Below are 27,247 nucleotides of genomic sequence, written 5' to 3' on the forward strand. Positions count from 1 at the left end.
TATGCTTCCTCTGACCAGGCTTCAATTTCCTCAGATTCTTCTGAGGAACAGGATTACACTTTTCCACCTTATGAAGACTCTGATGCTGAAGACTCTATTCCCTCAGCATCTCCCCCTGAAGACTACTCATTTGGGGAAACTTTACATACCATGAGGGAACATTTCCACTAGGAAGGCCAGGACTACTCTGATTCTAAGAAAAGGCTTAGAGAGTTCCTTTTACTACCACAGCACAGACCTCTTGCTATCCCTCCAGCTTTAGAAATTGCGGATGATGTTTACTTTGAGTCTAGTCTAAATCCAGATTCTCTACCTCCTGCTCCAGCCAAACCAGACAGATACTACAGAGTACCTGACTCACAAATTCCTGTATAAAAGCCCTGTGGCTGACCCAGAAACAATTTCCCAGGGTCCTAAGGGAGCTAAAGCTTCTATGGCTAAAAAATCTGTGCCCTCTGAAAGGGATTCCAGAGCCCTAGATAGATGGGGAAAGAAAATATACACCTCAGCAACTCTGGCTATGAGAGCATTAAATTGTCAGTTTCACATGCTGAAATATCAGCAATTTCTAATGTCTCAATTAAAACAAAAAATCAGCACACATTCTGAACAGTCTGAATTCAAGGAAATGCAGGATCTGTTGCATGCAGCTGAACAGGTGGGCAAACATACTTTACAATGTGGATTTGATTCATTGGAAGCTTCCTGTAGAGCAGCTGTTACTGGCTCTGTCATACGTAGACATGATTGGTTAAAAGAACAAACCCTTCCTGATCATGTTAAAGCAAAATTATTGGATGCACCTTTACAGCAGGATGTATTATTTGGTATCAAAGCAGAAGAGGTTTTAAAGAAAATTGAGGATAAGGCAAAGTCTATGCAGACGGTCAAAGATTTTTTGCAGGTACAACCCCCTCGTTTCAGCAGAAATTGGCCAACAAAAAACTGGTCCTTTCCAGCTTCTGACAGATCACAGAGAGGCAAATACAGACGCCCAAGGGGCAGAGGTCAGTCACAAGGCCCTTACAAACCTCGCCAATGGGGTTCTGCTACACAGAAAGGAGGAGAAGACAGGCCCCAAGTTAGCAGAAGACAAACACAATGACTCAATCCTCAAACTACCAAGCAGATCTCTCCTGGCAGCACCCTTGGAAGGAAAATTAGCATTTTTTGTAGACAACTGGCACATCATCACAAAAGACAAATGGGTCCTAAACATTGTCTCTCAAGGATACAGATTCCACTTTCATACCTTACCAAGGATAAAAGGAATGCCAAACCTGCCACCAAATCAATGGGCAGAGGCACAAAAACAAATTACAGCTCTCATGGACATGAGAGCCATTCAACAGGTACTTACACAGGCGCAAGGACAAGGATTTTACTAAAGACTCTTTCTAGTCCCAAGAAAGGACAAAGCATGGAGACCCATTCTGGATCTTTCAATTCTGAACACCTATCTGCAAGTACCAAAATTCAAGATGCTAACACTACAGCAGCTTCTTCCCATGCTGGGCAAGAATGCTTGGCTAGTAACGTTGGACCTCAAGGAGGCATACCTGCATGTCCCTATCAGACAAAATTGCAGAAGATACCTCCCCTTCATTGCAGGTTCAACGTATTATCAATTCTCTGCACTGCCCTTTGGCTTATCTACTGCACCCAGGGTCTTTACAAAATGCCTGGCACCAGTAATTGCATACTGCAGACAAAGAGGAATTCAAATATACCCATACCTGGACGACTGCCTTATTCAAGCAGAAAGCAAGGACATTCTTTTAAAGCATCTGGCATTTGTCAAACACCTTCTAAGTTGCCTGGGGTACACAGTAAACGAAAAGAAATCAAAACTAGTGCCCTCACAAAAAATAATATTCCTGGGTGCCAGCTTGAATAAAACGGCTCAGATGGCTTATCTCACGCCAGACAAGCAACAACAACTAACTCAATATTTCAAAATAATGGCAACAAAGTCCCAACTCCCTGCAAGAAAAATTCTGCAGGCCTTGGGATTCATAGCATCTTGCATACTACTAATACCATTTGCAAAACTGCATTTGAGGAAATTACAATGGTACCTGAAAAGCATATGGACTCAGCACAGCCACGGCTTGGAAACAATGATACCTCTCATTCCCTGCCTTCAACAGGAGTTTCTATGGTGGGCACAGGCATGCCACCTCAATAAGGGTCAGCCTTTCACCTTACCCACAGCCAGGCAAACTATGACAACAGACGCATCGGACTATGCCTGGGGAGCACACATGGCAGGACAGTGCATTCAGGGCAAATGGACTACAGATCAGAGGCATCTGCATATCAATCAAAAAGAAATGCTAGCAGTACAGAATGCCCTAACAGCTTTCAAGGACCTGTTACACCCAGGACAATTAGTAATAAAGACAGACAATACCACAGTAATGTGGTACATCAATAAGCAAGGGGGCACACATTCCTACCCTCTATGCAGGCAAGCAATGACCTTGTGGAACACTGCACTGTCTTACCAGGTTCAATTACAAGCACAATTCCTGCCAGGAAAGAAAAACACATTGGCAGACAACCTAAGCAGAAACATCATGGATCCACACGAGTGGAAACTAGATACACAAGTATTTGCAATGATGGCTCAAAAATGGGGACGCCCAGACATAGATCTGTTTGCAAGCCCCCAAAACTACCAACTTCAAAAATTTTGCACAAGGACATTCCATCCACAAGCTTGGAAAGTGGACGCCCTTTCATTCAGTTGGAAAACATTAACAGTGTATGCCTTTCCTCCACTGCCTCTCCTAGCAAAGGTACTGCTGAAAGTCGGATTAGAGAGACCACATCTGATACTCATTGCACCAGACTGGCCATGCCAGCATTGGTATCCAGTTCTAAGGAACATGGCCCATGACCCACCATGGATTTTACCACAAATGAGAGGATAAAGTATATAAAAAGACCCATGGAATCCTCAATTCTTATCTGCTCTGGGTCCTAGAGAGGTCATGTCTCTTGAGACTTTCTTCCCCGTCATCTTAGACACTTTCATATAATTTCATAACCTTATTTGTTCTGTGTAGAGTTAAAAAAAATTAAGGAACAGAATTACCAAGATAAAATGTTGCCACATGTTTTCCAGCAGTTTTCTACAGTGCGAGATAGTCTTGTAGCTATAGCATGCACTCCCCACAACCATTCTGTATGGCTTATTGTATAGTAACTTGCCAGTTTGGTGCATGTTTATAATGGATTCTCATTAAGTTCCAAAGAAGTTGCAGTCTCACTTTCGTCGTTTGTCAGGCTGATCATTGAATGTAATGCACCCTTCTGTGTGCATCTCACTAAGCACCTAAATCTGCTTGAGACCCTAAAGCTTCTTTACCAAAATGATCTCCCATCTCAATACTGTTGGCTGTCCTATTAGATTGAGCCCTGTCCCTCCACTAAGTGACACAGACTCCTCAGGGTGAAATATGCTTATCCTTCCATGCTATGGTATAACTCAGTGCTCTGATTTCCTGCAACTTTCAGAACCAGTGGTAAAGCAAACACCTATTTTAGAAACCTAAACCTATGCTACTACATCAGCAACATCAAATGGTATGTCTGATATCTAACCTAAGATGTACCCATTTCTGGAATAGGCTACCCTTACCTATGAAGCTGAGTACTTCCCTAGAAACATTTAAAATCAGTGTGAATGACTGAATGGGTGATTACACATTTTTGCTGTGGGTATGTGGAAAGGGTGCTCAGTAGGGGACATTTTGTTTCCCACAGTATTGGGTGTTATGGCTGAGTTCTTGATGGTCTCTTTTGACCATAAATTTAGTAAACTCCTGTGAACCCAACTGTCTGCAAATTACATTAATTCACTTCATATATTACTATATACATATTTAAGCATTTTACCCAGTTGCTTGTCTACATTGGAATTTTGTATATAACAAAATGCACCAAGGCCTGTGCAAGTTGCACTTCATTCTGCTTATTTTGTAGACCTATATACTGCCTTCTGTCTGAATTTTAATTGTAAAAGTAAATTCCGTCTGAAAGATTTTTTTTCTTATATCTGAAAATGTTGCTGTTTTGGTGGGGTTTGACATGGCCGCATCTTCTGCTTCCTGCAGTTCATTTTTTTATTTGCCTAGTATCAGATTTTGCTGAAGAACAAGATATTCATCGTGTTACCCTGTTGCAGTCATCACACTTGGGTTATCCTGCCATCAGGCGGTCCCGCAGTCTGCCTGAATTCCAAAGTCTTGGTCCAACGTCGGTTGCTGTCGCTTCTTCCCTGACGTCAGTGCACCAGGGGTATATGAGGCATCCAACGCCATTTTTTTTCAGTCTTTCTTGCTGTGCGGTGCCCGAAGCAGAAGCAGTTCGCAAGTGCCGGTCGGCCTACACCTGAGATTTTCGATTCGAATTTCAGTCCGAAGTCTTCAATAAAGCTAAGTACCCCATTGGGGAACCTTTTCTTGCCTCAGTCTGATGTCAGAAAAAGCTAACAATTGCATTTCTTGTGGGAAGCAAATACCACATAAGAACTTCCATTCCTATTGTATTCCTTGCCTAGGCCCAGACCACTACGTCATAGGTTGTCGGTTTTGTGCTAGGTTTAATAAACAAACTATCAAATGCCGTTTTGATTTCACATGACACTATTTTGGTAGGAAATTTAATTATATCATGCCGTCGGAGCATCCGACAACCAGCATGCATAAAAAATGCAAGGATAAGGACAGGCAGCCTAGGAACAAGCCAGACTCCGAGGCATCTGCTGGGCCTGTCGCGGTTTTCAGTGAGGCGCCTACGCAGCCCCTGACTACCGCAGAACTGGAACCCCAGACAGCTACGGATTCTCAAGCAGAGCCTACTGGGCCAATGCAACCATCTTCATTGGGCCCTTCTGACACCGGAGCAGAAGTAGACCCCGGTGCAGTAGAAACACCCTCGGTTGCAGAAGGTGTCTTCAGACCAACTACACTCACCATTAAATCTTATGCTAAGCTTAAAACTCCTTTAAAACCAAAGAAGACTGTACATCAGTTTACAGTTCAAGGCCCCATACCCAAGAAACAGATGCTTAAGATGGCTGAAGATTTGATTGCCCTAATCAGGGGTTCCCATCCCCCTCCTGATAAAAGACCAAGACAAGAGGAGGATTATGCTTCCTCTGACCAGGCTTCAATTTCCTCAGATTCTTCTGAGGAACAGGATTACACTTTTCCACCTTATGAAGACTCTGATGCTGAAGACTCTATTCCCTCAGCATCTCCCCCTGAAGACTACTCATTTGGGGAAACTTTACATACCATGAGGGAACATTTCCACTAGGAAGGCCAGGACTACTCTGATTCTAAGAAAAGGCTTAGAGAGTTCCTTTTACTACCACAGCACAGACCTCTTGCTATCCCTCCAGCTTTAGAAATTGCGGATGATGTTTACTTTGAGTCTAGTCTAAATCCAGATTCTCTACCTCCTGCTCCAGCCAAACCAGACAGATACTACAGAGTACCTGACTCACAAATTCCTGTATAAAAGCCCTGTGGCTGACCCAGAAACAATTTCCCATGGGTCCTAAGGGAGCTAAAGCTTCTATGGCTAAAAAATCTGTGCCCTCTGAAAGGGATTCCAGAGCCCTAGATAGATGGGGAAAGAAAATATACACCTCAGCAACTCTGGCTATGAGAGCATTAAATTGTCAGTTTCACATGCTGAAATATCAGCAATTTCTAATGTCTCAATTAAAACAAAAAATCAGCACACATTCTGAACAGTCTGAATTCAAGGAAATGCAGGATCTGTTGCATGCAGCTGAACAGGTGGGCAAACATACTTTACAATGTGGATTTGATTCATTGGAAGCTTCCTGTAGAGCAGCTGTTACTGGCTCTGACATGCTTGGTTAAAAGAACAAACCCTTCCTGATCATGTTAAAGCAAAATTATTGGATGCACCTTTACAGCAGGATGTATTATTTGGTATCAAAGCAGAAGAGGTTTTAAAGAAAATTGAGGATAAGGCAAAGTCTATGCAGACGGTCAAAGATTATTTGCAGGTACAACCCCCTTGTTTCAGCAGAAATTGGCCAACAAAAAACTGGTCCTTTCCAGCTTCTGACAGATCACAGAGAGGCAAATACAGACGCCCAAGGGGCAGAGGTCAGTCACAAGGCCCTTACAAACCTCACCAATGGGGTTCTGCTACACAGAAAGGAGGAGAAGACAGGCCCCAAGTTAGCAGAAGACAAACACAATGACTCAATCCTCAAACTACCAAGCAGATCTCTCCTCGCAGCACCCTTGGAAGGAAAATTAGCATTTTTTGTAGACAACTGGCACATCATCACAAAAGACAAATGGGTCCTAAACATTGTCTCTCAAGGATACAGATTCCACTTTCATACCTTACCAAGGATAAAAGGAATGCCAAACCTGCCACCAAATCAATGGGCAGAGGCACAAAAACAAATTACAGCTCTCATGGACATGAGAGCCATTCAACAGGTACTTACACAGGCGCAAGGACAAGGATTTTACTAAAGACTCTTTCTAGTCCCAAGAAAGGACAAAGCATGGAGACCCATTCTGGATCTTTCAATTCTGAACACCTATCTGCAAGTACCAAAATTCAAGATGCTAACACTACAGCAGCTTCTTCCCATGCTGGGCAAGAATGCTTGGCTAGTAACGTTGGACCTCAAGGAGGCATACCTGCATGTCCCTATCAGACAAAATTGCAGAAGATACCTCCCTTCATTGCAGGTTCAACGTATTATCAATTCTCTGCACTGCCCTTTGGCTTATCTACTGCACCCAGGGTCTTTACAAAATGCCTGGCACCAGTAATTGCATACTGCAGACAAAGAGGAATTCAAATATACCCATACCTGGACGACTGCCTTATTCAAGCAGAAAGCAAGGACATTCTTTTAAAGCATCTGGCATTTGTCAAACTCCTTCTAAGTTGCCTGGGGTACACAGTAAACGAAAAGAAATCAAAACTAGTGCCCTCACAAAAAATAATATTCCTGGGTGCCAGCTTGAATAAAACGGCTCAGATGGCTTATCTCACGCCAGACAAGCAACAACAACTAACTCAATATTTCAAAATAATGGCAACAAAGTCCCAACTCCCTGCAAGAAAAATTCTGCAGGCCTTGGGATTCATAGCATCTTGCATACTACTAATACCATTTGCAAAACTGCATTTGAGGAAATTACAATGGTACCTGAAAAGCATATGGACTCAGCACAGCCACGGCTTGGAAACAATGATACCTCTCATTCCCTGCCTTCAACAGGAGTTTCTATGGTGGGCACAGGCATGCCACCTCAATAAGGGTCAGCCTTTCACCTTACCCACAGCCAGGCAAACTATGACAACAGACGCATCGGACTATGCCTGGGGAGCACACATGGCAGGACAGTGCATTCAGGGCAAATGGACTACAGATCAGAGGCATCTGCATATCAATCAAAAAGAAATGCTAGCAGTACAGAATGCCCTAACAGCTTTCAAGGACCTGTTACACCCAGGACAATTAGTAATAAAGACAGACAATACCACAGTAATGTGGTACATCAATAAGCAAGGGGGCACACATTCCTACCCTCTATGCAGGCAAGCAATGACCTTGTGGAACACTGCACTGTCTTACCAGGTTCAATTACAAGCACAATTCCTGCCAGGAAAGAAAAACACATTGGCAGACAACCTAAGCAAAAACCTCATGGATCCACACGAGTGGAAACTAGATACACAAGTATTTGCAATGATGGCTCAAAAATGGGGACGCCCAGACATAGATCTGTTTGCAAGCCCCCAAAACTACCAACTTCAAAAATTTTGCACAAGGACATTCCATCCACAAGCTTGGAAAGTGGACGCCCTTTCATTCAGTTGGAAAACATTAACAGTGTATGCCTTTCCTCCACTGCCTCTCCTAGCAAAGGTACTGCTGAAAGTCGGATTAGAGAGACCACATCTGATACTCATTGCACCAGACTGGCCATGCCAGCATTGGTATCCAGTTCTAAGGAACATGGCCCACGACCCACCATGGATTTTACCACAAATTCCTTCACTGCTCACTCAGCGAGACCATCAGATTCTACACAGCCAACTCAAGACTTTAAACCTGGCTGCATGGCAAATTACCTAAACAACCAGCCAACACCGCTATCCAAAGCTGTTATGGATGTCATTCTGGAGGCCAGGAGGTCCAGCACCAGGAAAACCTATTCAGACAAATGGAAAAGATTTTGCGCCTGGAATCAGGCTAAAGGCCAAAATCCCCTTGATCCAAACATTCCTCAGAGTCTACAATATTTAACTGAGATGTTGCACAAAGGACTTTCCTTTGGATCTATAAAGATCCACGCCTCAGCAATTTCAGCTCATTACAACACGGATCCTCCTTTATTCTCACATCCACTCCTAAGACAGTACCTCAGAGGGGCTAAGAACATCAGACCGCCAAGAAGAGCTCCAACACCTACTTGGGATCTCAACTTTGTTCTGGAAAAGCTTACACTGCTGCCCTTTGAACCAGCTTTTTCAGCTGATTTAAAATTTCTTTCATGGAAAATTGCCCTGCTACTAGCGATAACCTCAGCTAGAAGAGTCTCAGAGCTACAGGCACTAATGGCAGTGGAGCCTTTCCTCATTTTTCATCAAGACAGAGTTTCTCTACGAACTTAACCGTTCTTTTATGCCAAAGGTGGTATCCAGCGTGGCCCTAAACCATACCATTCATTTGCCCACCTTTTTCCCAAATCCCCAGAACAAAGGAGAAAGACTCCTGCACTCTTTGGACATTCACAGGCAATTACGTTACTATTTGGATAAAACTAAGGCTTTCAGAAAATCTGACCAGCTCTTTGTAGCCTATGCTGCAGGATCACAAGGAAAAGCTATCTCAAAACAGACCATCTCTAAATGGATAGGGCATTGCATACGTTTCTGATACACGCATCATGGGAAACCGGTACCTGCTAACATTAGGTCCCACTCCACCAGGGCTACAGCTACATCAGCAGCCTTTCTCAGGGGAGTGCCAACCAAGGATATTCTGGAAGCTGCAACTTGGAGTTCAGTGCACACCTTCACCGAACACCATCACATAACTCTACATTCTAAGACTAGAGCTGGTTTTGCCACTGCAGTTTTGCAGGGCCTACTAGCTTCTTCTAACCCTGTTCAACTGCACCTCCCATCCTTAGCTTTGGGATTCAACCCAAATATGATGACTGCAGCAGGGTAACACGATGAACATAGTACAGTTTTGTACCTACCATAAATGTAGATGTTCGAGTGTTCACCCTGCTGCAGTCTGGGTTACCCTCCCTCCCTCCCTCCATCCCCTCTGAACTAGCTGATCTTATCTATACCACTGTATCCTATACAACCTCTGTGGTGTATTTGCTTGTGCCTAAAGGTATTGTTTTATTTTTATCTAGCTATATATATATATATATATATATATATATATATATATATAGCCTACCTGTTAGGGGGCACCTGACATCTGGGGCAAGAAAAACTGAAGAAAATGGTGTTGGATGCCTCTTGTATACCCCTGGCGCACTGACGTCAGGGAAGAAGCAACAGCAACTGATGCTGGACCAAGATTTTGGAATTCAGGCCGACTGCGGGACCGCCTGACGGCAGGATAAACCCAAGTGTGATGACTGCAGCAGGGTGAACACTCGAACATCTGCATTTATGGTAGGTGCAAAACTGTACTTTTCATTGCTTGTTGTGCATCTGCGTAATTCTTTTAAAGCAGCTTGGAAAATGTGCACTAAATGTTGCCAGGTCAAACGTATTCTTTTGTCATAGCTAACATTCCTTCTCTGATACCAAAATGTTTTTCTTTACTTACGTTTGTGCAAAGTATGATCGTAAATGCTTGCTTGTCCAGTCTGTCATTTTTACCTTCCATGTATACCTTTCCAGGGCACCAGAGGAAAAATGTGTTTGAGACTTAATCTGGTTAGTCTCACAACACACAGTATATATCACTGTTGACTTACCAGCTGTCATACCAGCAATAAAAGTAAAGTATCTGTCAATTAATTTGTCCAGTAGGTAAAGCAGTCCAGTTTGGAATTTTTCCAGCACATGTAATACTCAGTCTTCCATTCTTCCTTCACCAGGGCAAATGTATTTCTTATAATTTTCTTCTGAGCTCTGTCCTCATAATCCACATTTTTGAACAACTTTATTGCATTGTAAATGTTAATTTGCAACAAGAGCTCCCATCCATTAATAGTGAAAGATTGCAATAACTTTCCTTTATTGTACGTATGCATTATACATGCCTCTTCATCATAGCTCTGTTCATTTACTTTTGTGCATTAGAACATACTCGTACTTTTCAGTTCCTACCAACATACGAATTTTAGTCCGTTATTGTATATTGTTCCCAAATTTATTTACTTATGAAAATTACTTCATCCTTTTTATAGTCCAGTTTCTAAGTCTGTTTCCTTTGCAGTATTCGCTACTTCATTTACAGTTGTTTAATCTTTGATTTCTACTTTTCTTGTAATTGCTTTTTTGTCTGCTAGCAACATTAAACTTGAGGTCTTGCTTGGTCTTGACAGTTCAGAACCTAGACACCAACTCAGTAGTATTACCTACTTAATGTTGTGCATTCCCCCAACAGCTAATTCAGAGTATTCTATGGAGGGAGAGTCTTTAAACTCCATTAACTGCACACAGTCCCAAAAAATGTTGCCATTTTCCTCTATTTCCCTTCAAATTTCCATCTGCTACCTGGTTGAGGAAAAAATCCTCTGACGTCTACTTGTAATATGAAAATACCAGTATAACCATTTCCATGTACATATCCTAAAGTCTTCTGGAATTAGTGACATACTTAGATGCCTTACAGATTTCGTCCCATTGTTTGTAACTTATAATCTTTCCTCCTATTTTTTTTTTCAAATCTCCTCTTATTAGTTTTCATTGTTATGTAGTATGCTTTATAATTATCCCTTCTAAATAGCGTCTTCTGGTTTTCATTTCACTAAAAATCTTGCCAGAGTTTTAATTGTCCTCCATATTCTTCTATGTTGCCAGCAATCCTTGATATGGAAGGTATTCTGTCTCTTTCTCTCCAGCTCAAACATATACTTGGCTTCTTTCCAGTCTGTGATTTTTACCTTCCAACTTATTTGATCCCAGTAGAACAGGTGTTGTGTTAGTCTCCTGTAGGCAGTTTCTGCCATCTCTTGCCTGTTTTCTGTAACCTTAGTTGTATGTATTCCAGTTAGCCAAATCTCCTTTCTATAGTTGCTCAGTGATGCATTATTCTAAGATGAATTTTGTGAGGGTTGCACATTAAATACATTACTTTGTTTTCTCGACCTGGAAAGAGAAAACAATTGACTTTTTACATAAAAAGAAGCTTCCTTTCAGAAAAAATACTGACTGCCCTTGCGAAAGGAAAATAGTTTTGTGACTGCTTAGCACATTCTAATGTTATAGCTGCTCAGGATGTAATTTCAGCAGGTTTGCTTTCAGACGTTTTACACTACTTCTACTGAATCAGGCAATATCGACTAAACCTCACCAAAGCCTACAAAGTTAAAACACGTGAAACAAACTAAAAACACTGAATCCCCAAAGTCTTGTACCGCTCTGTCCTTAGAAACAAGCTCAAACATGAGTCCCTAAGGGAACAAGTCCAGTGGTTTGGTATATTGGGTGTTCGATATTGTAGGCTTTGGTATAATTTAGTCGACATTACCTAATTCAGTAAAGTCTGTCAAACACCTGATATTCATCCAGTTTCAGGACACTTTGTTTCTCATGTATTTAGTTTCCCTTTTTTCTGAGGGTAAACTCCTGTTCTAACAGATGCATTGAAGATGTCACAAGAGTACAGTTTCTAAATATCTCTTAATTGATGTCATCCTTATCTTGAGTGCATCAGTTCAAATCTTATCAGTTTCATCTTAGACCACCCAGACACATGCACTAAGCTAAAATATATGCTTTTGTGAAATCCCTGCTAGTCTTGCCAGAATCAGTGTTCTTTCATTTAACATGTTTGGGGGGTGCTTACTGTTGACTAAGTGTATACAGTTTTTAGTCTGGTCTTCTAGCCTTGTGCATCTCAAGTAGAAATCAACTTTTATGCTTATATGAGCAACTCCATGCACCCTTTCAGTGGTAAAACTCCTACCTTGGCTTACTGTTCATAATCAAGTCAGCTGCCATAGAGAAAAACGCCTGTTTCACCATACATATATTGATGTACATGATACTTTTACCCTTTAACATGCCTTCTACTCTGCACGATTTATCTTCTAGACCAATCTTAACTCAATTTAATTTTTCCTTTTTCTGAGTTCTTCAAATTTCTTCTGTGTTTCCAACTATTTTTCACTTGTGCATTCTTCCAAGGTCCCCCTTATTTTAAACACTTCTGAGTGCATCTGGTCTGTTTTAATTTCTGCTTTACTGGACGTCATCTCCTGCATTGACAGTGCATATATGTCTGCTTCATTCAGCTCAGCCTTTAGGATGTTCATCGTGCATACAGCTGCAGTAATCACAGATGGGTTCTCTGCCGTCAGGCGGGTCCTCGGTCGGCCGAATTCCAAAGTCTAGGTCCGGTGTCGGTTGTTGTCGCCTTCTTTCCCGACGTCAGTGCGACAGGGGTATATAAGACACAGCCAACGCCATTTTCTTCAGTCTTTTTTGTTGCGCGGTGCTCGAAGCAGTTCGCAAGTGCCGGTCGGCCAGCTCCTGAAATTACAAAAATTTGGAAACCGAAGTCTTCTTTAAAGCTAAGTACCCTGTTGGGGAAACTTTTCTTGCCTCAGACTGATGTCAGACAAAGTTAACAATTGTATTTCTTGTGGGAAGCAAATACCGCATAAGGATTTCCATTCCCTCTGCATACCTTGTTTAGGCCCAGACCACGACGTCTCGGGCTGTCGCTTTTGCACTACTTTCAATAAACGCACTATTAAGCGTTAGGCGGAGTTCGCCCAGCACTTTTTTGGTAAAGCTTTTGATTATAAAATGTCGTCGGAGACTCCAACTACCGTTTTGTACAAAAAACGCAAGGACAAAGACCGACACGGGAGGCCCGTGGTCTCCACCGACACCGCGCCAAAACCGGCTACACGTGGTCTCAGCGAGGCACCTACGCAGCTCCTGACTACTGACAGCACTTCTCTAGCGGTGTCTTCTGTAACCGAGACCGCAGGTGCCTCGGCCCATACCCAGACTACAGCTACCGAAGCCACTGTGAGTGTTGAGCCTCCTAATGTGGACAGGTCCACTTCCACCCATAGTGTCTTAGACCCTCATCTTCTTTTTCCATAAAGGCCTTTACTAAGTCCAAATCAGCCATGCATCCCAAGAGGCCTGTTGCACAGGGCCCATCTCCAGGCCCCATGCCTAAAAAGCAGATGCTAAAAATGGCTGAGGATTTAATTACTCTTATCAGGAGTTCCCAACCCCCTCCGGACAAGAGACCCAGAGTGGAGGAAGATTCTCCCTCTTCTGACCAGGGCTCCATTATTTCAGAACATTCTGATGAAGAGGAACACTCGTACTCCCCTTTTGAAGATTCTGATGCAGAGCAGTCCATTCCTTCTGTATCTCCCCCAGAGGATTTTTCTTTTGGGGAAACCTTGCATACCTTGAGGGAACACTTCCATTGGGAAGGCCAAGACTTTTCTGATTCCAAGAAAAGACTTAGGGAATTTCTTTTGCTACCTCAGCACAGACCTCTGGCGATACTTCCTGTCTTGGACATACTTGATGATGTTTACTTGGAGGCTTGCCTTAATCCGGATTCCCTGCCTCCTGCCTCAGTCAAGCCTGATAGGTACTACAGAGTTCCTAACTCTCACCAGTTTCTTTACAAAAGCCATAATGCTGACCCTGAAACCATTTCTCAAGGCCCCAAGGGAATGAAGGCCTCTACTGCTAAGAATCCACTACCTTCAGAAAGAGAGTCTAGATCCTTAGAAATATGGGGAAAAAAGGTATATACCGCGGCCACCCTAGCCATGAGGGCCTTAAATTGTCAGTTCCATATGCTTAAATATCAGCAGTTTCTGTTGTCACAGTTAAGGAATAAAATGTCACAACCTGAACAACCAGATTTGAAGGAGTTGCAGGACATGATGCATAGTGCAGAACAAGTGGGTAAGCACACCTTACAATGTGGCTATGATGCTCTAGAGGCCTCAAGTAGAGCTGCGGTTACAGGATCAGTCATTCGTAGGCATGCCTGGCTTAGGGAACAAACCTTGCCTGATCATGTTAAAGCTAAACTACTAGATGCTCCTTTACAAAAGGATGTATTATTTGGTACTAATGCTGAGGAGATACTACGGAAAATGGAAGAAAAAGCTAAATCTATGCAAACTGTCGAAGCCTTTCTACAGGTTCAACCACCACGTTTCAGCAGAAATTGGCCTTCAAAAAACTGGTCCTTTCCAGCCACGGACATGCCCCAAAGAGGTAGATACAGGCGCACAAGGGGCAGAGGACAATCTCAAGGATCATATAGAGGCAGACAGTGGCAAACTCCAGCACCAAGAGGTGGCGAAGACAGTGCACAACAATACAGGAAACAAACCCAATGACTTTCCCCTTTTCATGCCAAGCAAGTCTCAGCTGGCAGCACCCTTGGGAGGAAAGCTGGCATTAATTACAAGAAATTGACATATTATCACAACAGACAAATGGATCCTGGACATTATAAACAGAGGTACAGAGTTCATTTCCACACTCTTCCAAAAATGAGAGGCATGCTGAACCTGCCACACAATCAAAGGGCAGAGGCTCAAATACAAATTTCAAAGCTCATAGACATGAAAGCTATTCAAGAGGTACCTACTCACGAACAAGGTCAAGGTTTTTATTCCAGACTATTCCTCGTACCAAGGAAAGGAACCGACTGGAGACCCATTTTGGACTTATCCATCCTAAACACATTTCCACTCGTACCAAAATTCAAGATGCTCACCTTACAGCAGCTTCTTCCCATGCTGGGCAAGGAGTTTTGGCTGGTAACATTGGACCTCAAGGAGGCATACCTGCATGTCCCAATCAGACAAAGCTGCAGAAGATACCTCAGATTTCTTGCAGGTTCAATCCACTATCAATTCTCTGCATTGCCCTTTGGCTTATCTACTGCGCCCAGAGTATTCACGAAATGCCTGGCATCAGTAATTGCCTACTGCAGACTTCAATGGATACAAATTTACCCTTATTTGGACGATTGCCTGATCCAAGCGGACAGCAAACACATACTTTTGGAACAACTGGCTTATGTAACACGGTTATTGAATTCTCTGGGATACACAGTCAACAAAGAGAAATCCAGGCTAACACCATCTCAGAAAATAACTTTCCTGGGTGCCAACTTGGACACAAACACCCAGATGGCCTATCTTACGCCAGAAAAACAGGGGCAACTAACTCAGTACTTCAAAATACTAGCAAATTGTACCAGGCTTACTGCAAGGAAAATCCTGCAGGCTCTGGGCTTCATGGCATCTTGCATTCTTCTAATCCCATGTGCAAAGTTGCATATGAGGAAACTTCAATGGTACCTAAAAAACCTATGGTCTCAACACAGCCACAGTTTAGAAACAATAATACCAATAATCCCATGCTTGCAAGAGGAATTTCTATGGTGGGCCCAAGCATGCCAAACAAACACAGGTCTACCATTCTGCAAGTCTCTAGCAAATCAAGTCATCACAACACGCGCCTCAGACTACGCCTGGGGGCACACATGACAGACAGGTGCATTCAGGGCAAATGGTCCCAAAAGGAAAAGCACCTTCACATCAATCAAAAGGAAATGCTAGCAGTGATAAATGCAATTATAGCTTTCAAGGACCTCCTGCATCCAGGGCAATTATTGATAAGAACAGACAACACCACAGTAATGTGGTACATAAACAAACAAGGAGGAACACATTCATACCCCCTGTGCAGGCTAGCCATGTCACTTTGGAACTTGGCTCTGGAATGGCAAATCGAACTTCAAGCACAGTACCTGCCAGGATTGGAAAACACGCTGGCAGGCAATCTAAGCAGAAATATGACAGAACCACACGAATGGAAGTTGCATCCTCAAGTGTTTACAAAGATAATCCAAGCGTGGGGAAGGCCAGACATAGATCTCTTTGCCTCCCACAGGAATCATCAATTGACAAAGTTCTGCTCAAGGACCTTCCATCCAAAGGCCTGGAGAGTGGACGCCCTTTCTTTCAGTTGGGCAGCACGGACAGTTTACGCCTTCCCCCCTTTGCCTCTTCTGCCCAAGGTGCTCTTGAAAGCAAGAGCAGACAGACCGAAGATGATACTGATTGCTCCAGACTGGCCAAGACAACACTGGTACCCACTCCTGAGGAGCCGAACACATACTCCTCCCTGGATCCTACCTCTAATGCCTCTTCTACTGACTCAGCACAGCTACAAAACTCTTCACAGTCAGCTGAAAACACTCAATCTGACTGCATGGAAAATTCCTTAACACCACAACAGACCCTACTTTCCAAAGAGGTGCAGGATGTCATTTTGGAGGCCAGAAGGCCATCTACTAGAAAGGCTTACTCCGCAAAATGGAAACGGTTTTGCACTTGGAATGAGAAAAAAGGCCAGGATCCTAGAAAACTGAATTTGCCTCCAATATTACAGTATTTAGCTGAGCTGTTGAACAGTGGACTTTCATTTTCCTCCATCAAAATTCATGCCTCAGCCATTTCTGCAGAATACAACACTGATCCACCCTTATTCTCTCACCCACTCTTAAGACAGTTCCTCAGAGGGGCTAAGAATATAAGACCTCCAAGGAAACAACCAGTACCAGCCTGGGATCTTAATTACATTCTAGAAAAATTAACTTTACCTCCCTTTGAACCAGCTGCGTCAACAGATTTGCAATATTTGTCCTGGAAAACAGCTTTCCTTCTGGCCATTACCTCAGCTCATAGGGTTTCGGAACTACAAGCCCTCATGGCTGTGCAGCCCTTTCTCATCTTCCATTGGGACAGGGTTTCCCTACGAACCAACCTGTCATTTATGCCTAAGGTAGTATCCAGGGTAGCTTTAAATCAGGCCATACACTTACCTACCTTTTACCCCAATCCTCAAAACAAAGGGGAAAGGATGCTACATTCCTTAGACATCCATAGACAGCTACGTTACTATTTGAACAGAACAAAGCCTTTCAGGAAATCAGAACAACTCTTTGTGTCCTATGCTGTAGGAGCTCAAGGGAAGCCAATTTCCAAACAGACAATTTCAAAATGGATAGGCCACTGCATACGGTTTTGTTACTCCTTTCATGGCAAATCTGTTCCTACAGGCATCAGATCCCACTCCACAAGGGCCACAGCTACCTCTACAGCCTTCCTCAGAGGAGTCCCTACCAAAGATATTTTGGAGGCAGCCACTTGGAGTTCTGTGCATACCTTCACAAAACACTACCACCTGCCTTTATACGCCAAAACTAGAGCAGGCTTTGCCACTGCTGTGTTGCAGGGCATTCTGGCTCTTCCCAGTTCCACCTAGTGCCTACCACCCTGTGCGTAGCTTTGGGATTCTACCCATCTGTGATTACTGCAGCTGTATGCACGATGAACATAGTACAGTTTTGTACCTACCATAAATGTAGATGTTCGAGTGCTAATACAGCTGCAGTACAGGTTTCCCTCCCTCCTTCCCCTCTTGGTAAAGGCCTAGTGGCTAACACCTCCTCATACAACCTGATTGGGTTATCCTTCTATGGTGTATTTGCTTGCAACTACTGATTTTTGGATTATATTGCATTGCATGATTATATATATAATTTATGTATTGCCTTCCTTCTGGGGGCACCTGACATCTGGGGCAAGAAAGACTGAAGAAAATGGCGTCTGCTGTGTCTTGTATACCCCTGTCGCACTGACGTCAGGAAAGAACGCGACAACAACCGACGCTGGACCTAGACTTTGGAATTCGGCCGACCGAGGACCCGCCTGACAGCAGAGAACCCATCTGTGATTACTGCAGCTGTATTAGCACTCGAACATCTACATTTATGGTAGGTACAAAACTGTACTTTCTTCCTTTTTCTAGTTGGCTTTTGTTGTCTGAGAGTTTTTTTCATTGCTGATATTCAACAGTGTATCTGCTATCCAGTAACTGAATTTCCCCACATTCTTATCTTTTACCATCTTTTTTTTTTTTTTTAAATGCGTTCTCCATTTTCACAGTGAGAGAGCTCTAGTATTCTTCAGTCAGACTTACTCTTGGAAGTCCCTATAATCCACTTGTTTGTTTTTCAAGTGTTTAACTCATCTTTTTCTTTTGCTACAGTTGTACAACTAAGAAACTGTTTGCTCACAGTTTAAATTTTACCTAAACATTTCTCGTCTTAATGCATTGTGCATCATTAGTAACCTTGTGCAGCTCCCACTATTTGTGGGCTGCCATCATAATTAACCGTTGCTGTATCTTGTTTGCCCACATTGTCCACAACTTCAGTGAGTTTATTTTTCAGACTTCTTACTAGCTTTCTTCCCAGTTCTAATTGCATTCACTTCCCTTGACAATTCCAGAAATCACTTGACACTAAACTTAACTTTCAAAATTCTCATGGCTGTTGGAGCAACACCAGGGGTCATGTCCCGTGAGTGCTTTCCCGTTATTTCTCATTTGTGCATAATTAAACACTACATATAGGTACAAGTATCTGGATAATATGTTTTTAGTCACAGCAGAAAAACTGATTTCATTCTCAAAGCTTATTCAGTTTGCTGAAAAGAATTGTAACTGCTGTGTTTCTCTTGAAAACTGCTAGTACTTTTATCAGTTATCTTTATCTGGAGCCTTTCTCCCTGGGATTCTACTCTATCGCATATCTTGCTCAGCAAAAAGGTCTGATAAGTCTGGACTCCGTCCTTTGTTACCCCATAGTTTGTAGGCCTGTGCTGGTTATTTCTGTCCATCTTGAGCTTGAGGACTCGCCTTTCTTGGCCTGATACCTGTTGGTCACGCACCTCCTTAATGGAGTGCTTTATCTCCATGCACTTCTGAAGGATTCCTGCCACTTCTGTGAGTTTTTAACTTATTGATATGATAGTTGCCCCTTCACCCCAAGCCATTTTGAAGCCCAGTGGTTCAGCAGTATTGAAGTTTCTTTTTTGAAACATTTTGCACATTGGTAAATATTTTGCTCACAGGATCTTGTAGGTACAAACCTTTACGTGTACACATTAAGACCTTCACTAAGCATCATTGTTTCAGTTAAGTTTCCGGGACCTGGGACACCTTTGTTCCTGCTGTTTCCACCCTGCTGAATTTGCGCCCTGATATTCAGTAAAGTCATTGAACCATCCAAAAGAGGTCTCCACTGTTAGATTTAACACATTTGTTGCAGTATTGTAAGTAAATAATGGGACCCTCTGTCTCCTTTGCTTGGATGACTCCTCCATATAACCATAGCTGTTGGAGGTCTATGTAAATGTGGAAAAGTACATAAATGTATATTGTTTTCAAGGGTTTGTCAGACCATTATTTCTTGAATTTTGATTGGTAGTGGTTGAGGAGTGAGGGGTTTATGAGCTAAGCCCACTTTCAAGGTTTGTACATTATGCCATGAGCCAGCTGTAGATCCTCCAAGAAAAAGTGCATCAAGATAGGTCCACTGTTAAATTCTCAGTTGTGTTTTAGGTTATCATAAAAATTTGAGAATTACTTTAGGGTGTGTCTGTCTGTCTCTCTCTATCCCAACATTAGTTGCAGCAGGTACCCAAGTAGAAAACCTGTTGTGATTCTGAAGTGAAATAGAATGTAGGGAGTGGGGTTGAGAGGGATTTCTGGAGAATTTTCTATTAAAGGTCTGAGGTAAAAAGCGCCAGTCCGGCGTCGGTTGCTGTCGCCTCTTCCCTGATGTCAGTGCGCCAGGGGTATAAAAGATGCAACCGACGCAGTTTTCTTCAGTCTTTCTTGCCGTGCGGTGCCCAAAGCAAAAGCAGTTCGCAAGTGCCAGTCAGCCGACTCCTGAGATTTTCGAAATTGAGTTTCAGAACCAAAGTCTTCAATAAAGCTAAGTACCCCGTTGGGGAAACTTTTTCTTGCTACAGACCGATGTCAGTAAAAGTTAATAATTGTATTTCTTGTGGGAAGCAAATACCTCATAAGGACTTTCACTCTTACTGTATTCCTTGCCTAGGCCCTGACCACGATGTTACTATTTGTCGATTTTGTGCTAGATTCAACAAACGCACTATTAAACGTCTGTTTGATTTTGCTTTACATTACTTTGGCCGAAGGTTTAATTACATAATGCCGTCGGAACAACCGACTACCGGAATTTATAAAAAGCGCAAAGACAAAGAAAAGGACAGGCATCCGAGGGCCAAAACCGACGAAGCCTCTTCTAGGCCAATCGCCGGTTCACCTGTTCTCAGTGAGGCGCTTTCGCAGCCCCTGACACCCACTATCTCAGAGCCACAGGCCCTATCCGACAGCCATGTGGAGACACCAAGGCCTGTGGAAACTCAAGGTATTGGGCCTACGGAAACTATTCCCTCAGATGGGTCCGGAGCCGCTGAGCAGGCATCAGCTTCTGAGGGTGTTTTCAGACCTTCACAGCTTACAATTAAGCCCACTACAGCAGCCAAGGCAAAGTTAAAAACACCATTAAAGACAAAGAAACAAGTGCAGAATTCTCCTGAACAGTCATCCATGCCAAAGAAACAGATGCTTAAAATGGCCGAAGACCTAATTACTTTAATCTGGGGTTCCCACCCCCCCTGACAAAAGGCCTAGGCAAGACACTGACTATGATTCCTCTGACCAGGTTTCCATTTCCTCAGATTCCTCTTCTGACCAGGGATACTCTCTCCCTCCATATGAGGACTCTGATGCAGAAGAGTCTATACCTTCAGCCTCTCTGCCTGAGGATTACTCTTGTGGTGAAACCCTGCACACCATGAGGGAGCATTTCCATTGGGAGAGCCAGGATTATTCAGAATCCAAGAAAGCTCAGAGACTTTTTTTTATTGCCCCAGCACAGCCCCCTGGCTATTCCCCCTGTGCTTGATATTGTTGTTGTTTTTTCTGAATGCAGTCTGACTCCTGATTCTTTACCCCCTGCACCAGTCAAGCCAGACAGGTACTACAGGGTCCCCGACTCTCATAAATTTCTTTATAAAACCCTGCTGCAGATCCAGAAAAAAATTCTCAGGGTCCTAAAGGGGTTAAGGCTTCCATTGCTAAAAATCCTGTCCCCTCGTATAGAGATTCCAGATCTCTGGACATATGGGGGAAACAAGTTTACACTTCTGCTACTTTAGCTGTAAGGGCTTTAAATTTCCAGTTTCACATGCTTAAATATCAACAGTATCTCATGTCATTGTTAAAGCAGAAAATGGTTTCAATATCAGAAGTCCTGACAGTAAGGAAATGCAGAATTTATTGCATGCAGCTGAACAACTGGGAAAACATGCTTTACAAATGTGGTTTTGATTCATTAGAGGCTTCTTGTAGAGCCACAGTTACAGGCTCTGTTATTCGAAGGCATGCTTGGTTGAAAGAGCCAAGTTTACCTGACCATGTTAGTTAAATTATTGAATGCTCCTCTACAGCATGATACTTTGTTTAGTGTTAAGGCAGAAGAGGTGTTAAAGAAAATGGAGGATAAAGCAAAATCAATGCAGACAGTAAAGGATTTCTTACAGGTTCAGCCACCCAGGTTTAGCAGAAACTGGCCTTCAAAAAATTGGTCCTTTCCAGTGTCAGACAGGCCACAAAGAGGCAGATGCAGATGCCCAAGAGGCAGATCTCAGCCCCAAGTCTCCTACAGACCTAAACAATGGGGTGCTTCAGCCCCCAAAGGAGGGGAAGACAGATCACAACCTTATAGGAAACAGTGCCAATGACTTCCCTCTACAGATGCCAAGCACTTTCCTTTTGGCAACACCCCTAAGGGGAAAGCTAGCACTTTTCTCAAAAAATTGGCACAATCACCCAGGACAAATGGGTACTGAATATTGTCTCTCAAGGTTACAGGTTCCACTTTCACACACTTCCAAAATCAAGAGGTATGCCAGACCTGCCACAGAACCAATGGACAGAGGCGCAAAAACAAATGGCTGCTCTCATGGACATGGGAGCTATTCAAAGAGTACCACAGCAAGAACAGGGGCAAGGATTTTACTCAAGACTTGTCTTAGTACCCGGAATGGACAAAGCCTGGAGATCAGTACTGGAGCGGTCAATCCTAAATACTTTCCTGGATGTCCCAAAATTCAAAATGTTAACACTACAGCAGCTTCTACCCATGCTGGGCAAGAAGGCTTGGCTAGTTACTCTGGACCTCAAGGAGGCATACCTGCATGTCCCAATCAGACAAACTTGCAGAAGATGCCTCAGATTCATAGCAGGCTCAATGCATTACCAATTCTCTGCACTGCCCTTTGGCTTATCTACTGCGCCCAGGGTCTTCACAAAATGCCTGGCACCAGTAATTGCATTTTGCAGACAAAAAGGAATTCAAATATATCCCTATTTGGACGACTGCCTTATTCAAGCAGAGAGCAAGGACGTTCTACTAAAGCATCTGGCGTTTGTAAAAAGATTACTAATTTGCCTAGGGTACACAGTAAACGAAAAGAAATCAAAACTAGTGCCCTCTCGAGAGATAATATTCCTGGGTGCAAGCTTAAATACAACTGCCCAGATGGCTTGTCTCACACCAGACAAACAAAGGCAACTGACTCAATACTTTCAACTGATGGCAACAAAGACCCAGCTCCCTGCAAGAAAAATTCTGCAGGCCCTGGGCTTCATGGCATCCTGCATTCTACTAATTCCATATGCAAGACTGCATATGAGGAAACTACAACGGTATCTAAAAAGTGTTTGGACTCAGCATTGTCACAGCCTGGAGACTATCAGAACTTTAATTCCTTGCCTACAACAGGGAGTGTCGATGGTGGTCACAGGCCTGTCACCACAACAAGGGAAAGCCTTTCACCTTACCCACATCCAGGTAGACAACAACAGATTATGCCTGGGGGGCACATATGGCAGGGAAATGTATTCAGGGCACGTGGCCCAAGGAACAAATGCATCTTCACATCAATCAGAAAGAGATGCTAGCAGTACAGAATGCCCTGACAGCTTTCAAGGACCTACTACATCCAGGACAACTACTAATAAAGACGGACAATACCACAGTTATGTGGTACATAAACAAGCAAGGGGGCACACATTCCTACCCCCTATGCAGGCAAGCCATGACCTTGTGGAACACAGCACTAACCTATCAGGTACATCTTCAGACACAATTCCTGCCAGGAACAAAAAATACACTGGCAGACGAGCTAAGCAGAAATCTCATGGACCCTCACAAATGGAAACTAAATCCACAGGTGTTCAGCATGATAACAAGGAAATGGGGACGCCCAGACATAGATCTTTTTGCCTCCCCTCACAATTGCCAAATACAGGAATTCTGCAGAAGAACTTATCGCTCTCAAGCATGGAAAGTGGATGCTCTATCATTCAGCTGGAAAGCTCTGACGGTCTATGCCTTCCCACCAATGCCTCTTCTTACCAAAGTGCTCCTAAAGTCAGACAAGTAAGGCCAAAAATTATCCTGATTGCCCCAGACTGGCAACGCCAGCACTGGTACCCAATCCTAAAGAGCTTGTCTCAGGGCCCAGTTTAGCCTTTACCTCAAATTCTCATCTTCTGACTCAACAAAACAATCAGATTCTGCACAGTCAACTCAGAACCTTAAATCTGGCAGCATGGCAGATAATGTAGCCACTCAGACTGCACCTCTCTCTAAAACTGTTATGGATGTCATTTTAGAAGCCAGGTGGCCCAGCACTAGGAAATCTTATGCAGAAAAATGGAAGAGATTCTGTGCTTGGAACCAGGCACAAGAGCTCGACCCACTTGTTCCAAATATACCTCAGATTTTACAATGCTTAACTGAGGTGCTGGACAAAGGCCTATCTTTCTCATCAATTAAAATCCATGCCTCTGCCATTTCAGCTCATTACAATACAGAACCTCATATTTTTTCACATCCTCTACTAAGTCAGTACCTCAGAGGGGCAAAAAACATAAGACCCCCAAGGAGAGCACCAGTACCATCTTGGGATCTCAATTTTGTTTTAGAAAAACTCACACTGCCTCCTTTTGAACCAGCCAGCGCAGCTGATATAAAATTCTTATCATGGAAAACTGCTCTGCTCCTAGCAATAACAGGTTACAGGCATTAATGGCTGTGGAACCATTCATCATTTTTCATCAGGACAGGGTTTCTCTCAGGACAAACCCAACATTCATGCCAAAAGTAGTTTCCAATGTGGCCCTGAACCAAACCATTCATTTACCAACTTTCTACCCAAATCCCCAGAATAAAGGGGAGAGACTTCTGCATGCTTTGGATATACAGTCAGCTATGATTCTACCTGGACAAAACAAAAGCTTTCAGAAAAACAGAGCAATTGTTTGTAACCTATCACAAAGCAGACAATTTAAAAATGGATAGGACACTGTGTCCGATTCTGTTATGCACAACATGGCAAATCAGTGCCTAAGGTCATTAGGCCACATTCTACCAGAGCAACAGCCACTTCACCAGCCTTTCTCAGAGGAGTACCCACCAAAGACATTTTAGAAGCTGCAACCTGGAGCTCAGTTCACACTTTCACCAAGCACTACCACTTGCCTCTCTACTCTAAATCCAGAGCAGGCTTTGCCACTGCAGTCCGGCAGGGCCTAGTAACCTCTCCAAATCCAATCTAGACCCAGCCGCCCAACCTCAGCTTTGGGATTCAACACAAGTGTAATGACTGCAACAGTGAAACACGATGAACATAGTACAGTTGTGTACCTACCATAAGTGTAGATGTTTGAGTGTATTCACTGTTGCAGTCCAGGTTACCCACCCTCCATCCCCCTTTACTTTGCTGGGACTTGTCTTGTACTTCCCAACTCTATACAACCTGTGTGGTGTATTTGCTTGTAGATGAAGGAAATGTTTATATTAGTTCATACATGCTTTTTGGCATAATTTTATTTTTCCAGCCTTCCTATCTGGGGGCACCTGACATCTGGGGCAAGAAAAACTGAAGAAAATGGTATCTGTTGCATCTTTTATACCCCTGGCGCACTGACATCAGGGAAGAGGCGACAGCAACCGACGCCGGACCAAGACTTTGGAACTTGGGCCGACTGCGGGTAGCCTGCCGGCGAATGACCCAAGTGTAATGACTGCAGCAGTGAATACACTAACATCTACATTTATGGTAGGTATACAACTGTACTTTTTGCTTCCTTAGATAAGGATGTTGGATATGACAAGTGTCCCACTTTCTTCCTGTGCTGTGAGATTAACTGCCATGTTTAACAGTGAGAAGATATTCTCAGAAAGAGCTTTGATATTTTAAAATGTAGTTGCTTATTACTGCAGCACTGCTGTACTATTGTGCACATTGCCTGCAAGTATATGGTGGGGCTAGAAGACAGCAGTACCTCAGATGTATGCAGAGGCTCTTTTTAATTTGTTAAATTTATTCAAAAAACAGTGCTTCCTTTGAGATGCCAGCTAATGGTTTGACCCCCCCCCCCCATACTGCTTGAACCATTGCATCAGGGAACTAGGGGAAGGTGTGAAGATAAACTTTTTCATGTATACATCCTTGCATTCAGGAGAAGGGAAGGTGGTTTTCCTGGCCATATTTTTCATAACTTCATATGTAGTGCTTTTTTGGGGTATTGTAGAAGCTACTGTGACAGACACTTTGCTCAGACCTGGCACAGCATTAGTATGTTGTTTCTCATTTAAGTAATAAGAAACTGGTGTACTACACTTTACCTTTCCCAAAACATGATTAGAAGGGTGAATTCCATTTTTTTCTTTGAGTTGTATTGACCTCATGGGGAGGTGTATGGACTGATTTGATGTTGAGGAAACAAGTTTCATGCCTGGAGGTTGATGAAAGGTTTTTACCCTTGTAGAAATGGCCAAACAAGTACTTTTTTTAAGTATGTAAACTACATGTGTGTTCATATTCTTGTTAAATGTTCTTTAGGTAAACCCAAGCCGTCTGCCTGTTGTTGTTGGAGGTTTGCTGGATGTCGATTGTTCAGAAGACGTTATAAAGAGCCTGATTCTTGTCGTGAGGGGTCAGTTCTCCACTGATGAGCTGGTTGCTGAAGTTGAAAAGAGAAACAGGTATAATGAGGCAAATATTTCACTGATGAACATTTTCTGCCAACTGTAATGTTCTTGAAAGGCTAGAGAGAAAGTTTTAATCAGTCCCTAGTAATTTCTCTTTTTCAGTATAATACAGTCTGTGTTTTGTTTTAATTTGTGGTGTGCTAGACACACTGGTGCTTGTCCCCTTGTAAAAATACTTACATTTTTCACACCTGTTTACTTAGAAAATTCTGTCGTTATATTTGTTGCATGTAGGAGGACAGGATTTGAAGTAATTGTACTTTGATAATGTGTCATAAATCCTTGTAAACATACCTTTTGCATAGAGCATTTTGATGTGCATTTGCACTCAGCTTTTAAAAATATGAACATGGTTATTTGTTAACTGTAATTATTTTAGCAGCAGTTCTAGGTTTACATTTTTTGATACTGTGCCATTCTGTATGGAGAAAGATGTGTGTAAAACAAGCATTTGATTGTAGTACTTAAACTTATAAACCAAAAAAGAGAATAATTTATACTGTTGAGAAATTGCAATATTTAGTGTGGTGTAGACGAGGCTGAATTGTATTATTACCCCTGTTTTAACTTGTAGTAGCTTTGAAACAGGAAGCTGTAATCCTCAAGTATATTTAATAATATGCAAAACTGAATGAGTGGAATATGATAGGCAAGAGACTCTGAAGAGGCTGTGATGAGTTGCTTATTGTTTTTCCCCTCTTTCAAGAGGCTTTTTATTTCTATCACCAGTCCGGGGGGGGGGGGTACGTGAGTTCAAATTAGTGCATTCGTCATGCATTCATGCATGGTGCACTATGTAAAGCACTCCCTCCATTGGCTGATCGGTTCTCCCTAGTTATTGCCCTCCCAATACAGCCATTTAGCCCAATACCAGAGTATACATTCCATATTTCCCTCCCTCCTTGTTTAATGCCCCCAAAAATCTCACCCCTCCAAACAGTAATACTGTCTGGATTTGCTTCTCGATCTCTTTGCTTGTTACAGAAAAACTGATACTGTTTGAATTATGTG

General features: G+C 42.9%; 1 protein-coding gene across 1 annotated transcript in view; it reads left to right on the forward strand.

Moving 5' to 3' along the window:
• Positions 1–27,247, forward strand: part of CLTC (clathrin heavy chain) — a 2,794,584-nt gene that overhangs the window by 1,443,039 nt on the left and 1,324,298 nt on the right. Inside the window, exon 17 of the mRNA XM_044054892.1 lies at positions 26,088–26,230. Coding sequence (XP_043910827.1) covers positions 26,088–26,230 — 143 coding nt within the window. The remainder of the gene's footprint in view (positions 1–26,087; positions 26,231–27,247) is intronic.

The sequence above is a fragment of the Protopterus annectens genome, chromosome 13.part0, assembly GCF_019279795.1.
Source record: "Protopterus annectens isolate FY-2018-M chromosome 13.part0, PAN1.0, whole genome shotgun sequence".
Taxonomy (NCBI): domain Eukaryota; kingdom Metazoa; phylum Chordata; order Ceratodontiformes; family Protopteridae; genus Protopterus; species Protopterus annectens.